At 36.3% G+C, this 7054-nt stretch overlaps 1 protein-coding gene across 2 annotated transcripts; it reads right to left on the reverse strand.

Moving 5' to 3' along the window:
* Positions 1–237: 237 nt before the first annotated feature.
* Positions 238–6748, reverse strand: LOC106769327 (alternative NAD(P)H-ubiquinone oxidoreductase C1, chloroplastic/mitochondrial). 2 transcript variants are annotated; one of them, XM_014654901.2, is made up of 12 exons: positions 6643–6748; positions 6454–6514; positions 6101–6285; positions 5875–5970; positions 3410–3476; positions 3137–3320; positions 2759–2852; positions 2434–2646; positions 1053–1454; positions 871–947; positions 687–790; positions 238–593 (listed from the first exon to the last, which is right to left on the reverse strand). In XM_014654901.2, exons 2-12 carry the CDS (start codon positions 6506–6508, stop codon positions 454–456), a joined length of 1617 nt encoding a protein of 538 aa, XP_014510387.1. In that variant the 5' UTR covers positions 6509–6514; positions 6643–6748; the 3' UTR covers positions 238–453. The 2 variants fall into 2 exon arrangements, with proteins under 2 accessions (XP_014510387.1, XP_014510386.1); XM_014654900.2 differs by lacking the exon at positions 6643–6748 and having other exon boundaries at positions 6454–6630.
* Positions 6749–7054: the final 306 nt, after the last annotated feature.

The following is a 7054-nucleotide window of genomic DNA, read 5'->3' on the forward strand; positions in this document are numbered from 1 at the left end:
CCTGACCCTAACCCACTTGAGAGGGGGTTTTGGGGGTTGGGGCTTTTTTCTGGCCCCCTACCTAAGGGGCTTCTTAAAATAGGGCTTTTTCAATAATGGGTTGGGGCTGGCCCTGGGGCCATGGGTTAAATTGACACCTCTAATCAAAATCCGTTTAGATAAATCAAAATATTGTCAGATATTTGATTCAGAGTACCCAAAATCACAATGTTACCTAAATCCATGTATCCCTGTATAAAATTGAATTATGATCCTTCCAATTATAGAACCCCCGAAAATAAAATCATTGCAATTCCATTTCTTTTATTGTCCCCAAATAACGGAAATATTGGTCCCCAAATCTACATCTCCTCATTTATGTTAGGAAACATTGTGAATAAAAATAGCTGTACTTGATCTTGTCTTGAGCTGTTGAATATACAATATGGCAAAGTTATGCCATTCTTTCTGAAGCTAAGAGCCCGAAAGGACCTTGTACAGGGTACTTTGCAGCGATGACACCAAATCAATGGAAGATTTCGTAAGCCAGCTAATCCCCACTTTAAGCCTATGTTCATCTGTTGGTAACCTGATCAAATAAGCTATCTTCCTCGCTGCAAAAACAGAAAAACTCAAACTTGTTTTTTTGCTTTTTTATTTACTAAGTAACTAACATAATGAAGAAATGTGCATGGGGGCTGACTTACCAGTATGACCAACAGGTCCTTCTAATGTCAATCCATCAATAAAACTCGGAGAAATGACAGCATCATTTCTTCCCAGGGTCATCATCTCACCTAGATTCTGAAACCTGGCATCCCCATTAGGAACAAGTATAGTGTTAGTACTTAAGAGTGTGTAGTTAAGTACCTAAATGACAAAAGTAAGTACCTAAATGGCAAAAGTGGACGCCCATTGATTGCAGCCCACAGATTCCAACCAGTGAAGTCTGCTTGCTGAAATGCGACCTGCAAGGCAAAGGTAAACAATAAGAAAACAAAGATGATAGTATACTCAAATTTTTTATAAATGTCATAGCCTCATCATATAGGATTTCAAGCAGCATTTACCACCTGTGCAGTGGCTGGAAGGATCTTTCCACTTGAATCCCTCAATGCAGAAGAGTCGCCGAGGGCAAATATCCGGGGATGACCCTTAACACGGAGTGTTTCATCTGTTTCAGCCTGTCCTCTAGCATTGAGTGGGATTACAAATGGTGCATCGGAAGGTTCTAGCTGAGGAAGAGGAGGTTTGGTTCCAACTGTCCATAATACCAGATCTGCTTCGAGGATTGCACTCTGCATTCCCCTTTCAGCAGGTTGTAGCTCCAATATATATTTCTCAATAGCAGGTGCTACTTCAGTACTATTTTCATCCACCCCTGTCAAGGTATCTGAAGATTCCAATTCACTGAGCTTCCTAATACAGCGGACAAAATAACCCAATAAAAGTTCGACTTTCCTTGATGAAAGAACCTAACATCCATAGAACAATGTTTCTTCAGAAACCATTACACTTACATAACATGGGTAATGAACCTAGGCTAGAGGAATAAAATTGAATGGTATGCAAAAACTAAAGCAGCCATAGTTGAGAGCATTGAAGGAAGGACTTCGATTACTTAGTTTGAAGGTTTGAAAAACATTAGGTTATTGAATCTCATCGTGTGGCAGCCATGTAGCATTCAATTATGGCTGTTGCTTTGATGGCTTTAAGAAACTCACAGTAAAATGGGTGTTAAATAGTGAAGTTACGAGGAATGAAATTTTATAAGTTCAAACTGCCCACAATTTCTTCTTCAGAATATTTAAGGCAATCAATTAGGTTATATATTACGATGCAGTCCTGCATGTTCTGAGAAAATTCAAAACGTACCTTTTAGCCTGAAATTTGTAATAAGAGCATCTATAGCATCAAGAGAAACCTAAGAAAATTTATAAAGATTCACCTACAAATTTCAAGCCCTTACAAAAGGACAAATTTACTAAACATGTTTATGTAAGCATCATGGAACCTGCAAAGAAATTAGTTCTTAGTTGCCTACGTCCGACCAAAGATAGAAGCAACACATGTTATTTAAGCGAGGATCATCTTGCCTTGAAGTGTTAAATTTACTTAAGCATTATCTTTCCTCATATATAATTAATTGGTTCGCATTTCCTCAACCCAAGCAATAAACAATCACATTACAATTAGAGCATATATTTTTTGAAGTTAGTAGACAATTTATATTATATTTAACATTTAAAAATTTAAGCTTGAAGCTCTAAATATAAACACGAAACAGGGAAAGAAAAAATTGAACAGAGAAGTGTATCTTGCTGACTTCCATGGAAGGAAGTACAAAGTCAACGTCTTAGTGGACCATCACCTAATTGCACACGATTTTCTGGCATGTACAAAGCAGGTATCTAAGTTCCAACAAGCATAGAATATAAAATCTAAAGAACTTACTTTTAGTGCAGCTTCCCTGTTTGCTGGTGGGGCATTCGGGCAAATCATAGTTTCAACATTAATTGCTCTCACAATTCCTCTGTTTTGTAATCGCTCTGCTAGAGTTGCAGCCAATTCAACTCCCGAGTAACCACAACCAACAACAGCTACACTAATTTGAACGTCCTTTCCAAAGGTCTTTCTCTCTAATGTTGTTAGTTTATCATTGACTTTCTGCGATAACAAGAGATCAGCATATAGAATCAACCAAATGCTAAGATGGCAAGAAAAAGGCCGAATCTATTCATAAGATATTGAATAATAGACGACCCTATTATGCACTCACACGTGCATCTTCTAGCGTTGAGAAAGGAATTGCAAATTCCGTCGCCCCTGGTACAACATCCAGTTTAGCTTCAGCGCCTAATGCAAGAACCAGCCTGGCTGTCCAGGGTGAAGAAATGAAAAGGCTCAAATCACAAACGATGCAATTTTATTTGCAACAATAATATAAATGTATTTCCATTTCATTTTAACAATAAGCAAATCCATTTCTTTTACAGATGCTTTAGGTACACAAAAAGAACACTTCAGCTAACTACATTAAAGGGATCCAAGCCAAACATCCTAATAAGTATCAAAAGGCATAAACCTAAGTATGTCGCAAGAAAATAACCCAAAACAAAAAAAAAAAAAAGAGGTACTTAAAAAGTGCTGATCGTACCAGTCATATTCAATCTGAAGGCCGCTTTCAAGATGAACAGTTCCTCCACATCTAGATTCTTTGGATACATTCATTCCCCAATGATCAGAGGGATGCAAAACTTTTACTCTGTCTTTGAAAAACTGCACACTAGTGTTTGCCAGCAAATCTAAGAAACGAGGAGCTATTTCCCATTCATCCACTTCTGCATATCATTATGTAATGCAATTCTATTGAATCATTTTTTAATAAAGAAGAAAACTGCAACTGTTGCTCAGGTTTAATAATGCGTACCTCCAGATAGAAGCTCATACAACATTGGCTTGAAAACAAAACGTTCAGACTGATCCACAAGAATAATCTGCTCCATATTTGATAAAGAAATTTATCTTATAAAAACATCACAAGTAAATAAAAGTGTGCATAAAGTCCTAACAATTAAGTCACCAGGCATGCATATAAAACGTCATAATCAAAGTTCTATGAGAAGAACCTAACTTCTAATCAAACAATCATTTGCAAAATGATAAAGATACTGCTCAGCCTCTTTTTCCCTCTAACGGGCTCCGAAGTTCCTTGGGTCATGGCTTTTGTACCAACAGCCATACAACTGAATGAATTGAATTGGATCCTGGCTAAGTGATGTAAAAGCAAGAGCTAGCAGCTTTAGGCTAAAAATAAGGAAGGTAGTTTTAGCCACGTATAATAGAATAAAATGTTACTTATTGAGTCAAAATAAGAGTGAGCTATACCTTCTTGTGGGATAAACGTAACGCCCTCACATATTGAGATAAGAACTTTTTTGTTGTATTCATTTTAAAGTTTGTAAAGAGTTCGTTCTCAAAAAGTGAACATGGCAATATGAAATTATCATGTTTTGTATATTTTTCATTTTCATGAAGCATGAAATTTATAATGTGTTTGGATTTAACTTAGTTTCACAAAACCAGCTTGAAAAGTTTGACCTTAACAATCATGTGCATTACCCTCACCAATTGAATCAACATTATCATTTTCTGAAATATTGTTGAATATTTAACTTAGTTTCTGAGGATATTGGAAGATGGGAATTTTGAAAAACTCAAAATGCATATAAGAATGCGGCACCCATGGGGTTTGGGCACCCACAAAATTGGCTTGAAAATTTAAGAATTCATTTGAAGTAGCGTTATCATTTTCTCAGAAGCATTGTCATGTAGTTACTGAGGCAGAGTGGATTTCCCTTGAATATTTTCTGCTCTAGTTCCATTATTAGTGAACAAGATTGCTAGAAGCTAACTTGACCAACCCTCCCCAGCACTAATCCTCCTTGAACCAAACTGAAATTTCCTTCACAAAGGATGCCAATGCACTATAATCTTATTGAGTTGTTCGAAGGTCACACATTCCAATTTCCTTTACCATCTAAACTTGTTAGAACTCCCTAATATAATCATAGTTTGCATACATCACGTGAAATTCATAAGCTCTTTGGAATATGTGATATTCTATTAGTGACTAACAGAATCTTCTTTAGCCAAGTATGGCACATTAATAACTGAAAGAATAGTCTTTGGCACAATGCTCTCCAATCCAAATAACCTTTGTTTCAAACTATTGTGTGATGTATCCACACTATGGTGCATTGGGGACCCATCACAAGTTTAGCTATGGTCAAGGAAATTGGACATAGAATCTCTAAGAAAACTCAAAAGGCAAATAAGAATGTGGCACATTTGGGGTTCTCGCACCTCAAAACTAACTTGAAAGTATTACTTTAAGAATTTATTTGCATTATGGTTCTCTTGAGTCTTGCCCTCACCCACAGAAGTAGCATTATCATTTTCAGAAATGCAGTCATGTGGTTCGTGAGACAGTTGTGGTTCTCTTGAATATATTTTGCTCTAACACCATCTTAGAATTTGAGTTTAAGTCCAACAAAATCCTAAAAAATCGGCTTAAGAGGTGTTTTATCACTAGCTTTTGTAAAACTTGGATTTTTTTCCAATACCGTTTAATAGGCATGGTGCCTGAATTATATGATAAGTGACCCATTAAAGGATCTAGGATAGACTCTAGTATCATCTTAAGTTTTCTTAAGTATAACTCAATCCTGTAAAATCGACTTAAGAAATGGCCGTTAGCTCCTACTTTTAGCCTTTTCCCTAGTTAGTGTAAGGCTTATGATTTTTCAATAATGTGTATGACGTTTCCATGCAAGGAGATTGGAAGGTATATTCACACTTCTTAACTTCCCTTTTTTTCTCTTATCATTTGAATCTTGAAAAATATTACAAAAATATGAAATTCTAACCTATTATGTTTTTTGAATTTAGCTAGGAATTACACTGTTGACAAGAATGTAACAATATACCTTCAAACATGGACCTATGAGTAAAGTATTGGATTAATACTCATCACTGTAGCTTAATTTTATTGTGGCGTACTCCTTGACATGTAAGCATGTCAACCCTCACTGCATTTTGGCTAAACGTTGTGACACAAAAGGGCTCATTCCTTCAAATGTGGGAAATACAATGGCACATGGAGTAATGTACTTGCAATTTCAACGATCAAGCAATGTCTTCAACAAAGGACATGAGTAGGAAACAAATATACAAAATGTTGAATAAAAAGAATAAAAAACCCGTTGCATTAAAAATTAAACACATACTGACTATACTAGAACATGAAATCATAGAGTTTTAATGCCTATCAAACCAAACTTCTATGTGAAACGAAATGAAATTCAACGAGAGAGTTATTTGAAGACAACATACCTGTGGTTTGTTATCATCAGGCCACTCCAATGATTCCAACCTCAAAGCAGTATATAAGCCACCAAATCCACCGCCTAATATGCACACTCTAGGTTTCTGCAATATAAGATAATATTTCTTTCCTAGTCAATTTAACCACGAAGTATCAAACATAAACCAGGACCGCTGGTTCCCCAGGCCAATCAAATAGACAGAATTTCCAAAGAGAAAAAGTAACACTTCGAACCTTGTTATCAGGCCACACAAAATTCTTAGGCTCTTTTTTGGCTTCAGATATCTCCTCCACAATGCCGCCATTATTTCCCGAAGCGAAAAACCGCAATCGCAACCGTTTCCTGAGAGAGTTTGCGAACAAGGACGAACCAGTTCCCCTGCTTTTCGGAAATAGCGCGCTCCATTGGTTCGCTCCGCCTGAAACCGCAAAATAGAATACCGATGCATCAATAGTATGAAATTGATAGTAATTAACACTTAAAAGTACAAAATAGAACTCCGATAATTTTCCGTCAGTTCTCTCCGATTCCAAACAATAAGTAATGCGCGTGAGATGATAACGGATAGAGCAAAAAGAGAATATACGGCGAAAAGCAAGGACAGTGGGAGAGGCAGGTGCAGCTAACGCAACGAGCGACATTCTAATCTGCGAAGCAAGAAGCATGAGGAACAAAATTCAATTGAGTAACTGAAATTGACTTGGGTTTGGCTTCATCGCCAAAGAAAGAAGAGTTGGAAACAAAAAGAAAAGAGAGTAGAAGAAGTTAGGCAAGCCTTAGTCACAAGCTCTGCGGTTGTTCTGCTTCCACGGTTTCTCCCTCTCCTTTCTCCTCATCTGCTTCACATGTTAAGTTTAAAATAAGTGCTTTTAAAAACTTTTACTTATTCAAGAAATAAATAACAGATATGATTGTACCAACTTTTATAAGCTTTCTTCGAGATGTTTCTCATTTTTTAAAATGTTCATTTTTTTAATCTATGCTCTGTCGCATTGGTATGTAACATTTTCTTGAATAATTCTGTAAAATGTAGAAAATGTTTCGAATGTGAGTGTTAGATTTATTTGAACATTTGTATAAACTTGATGTGTAACATATTATAATTGGTTGTGTGTGGGTGATTGTCGGTTTTGTGTTTTTGGTTTTGCTTTCTCATACCTTTTAGCAATTATTTTTAGTGTTTGCAT

Source organism: Vigna radiata, chromosome 7 (assembly GCF_000741045.1).
Source record: "Vigna radiata var. radiata cultivar VC1973A chromosome 7, Vradiata_ver6, whole genome shotgun sequence".
Taxonomy (NCBI): domain Eukaryota; kingdom Viridiplantae; phylum Streptophyta; class Magnoliopsida; order Fabales; family Fabaceae; genus Vigna; species Vigna radiata.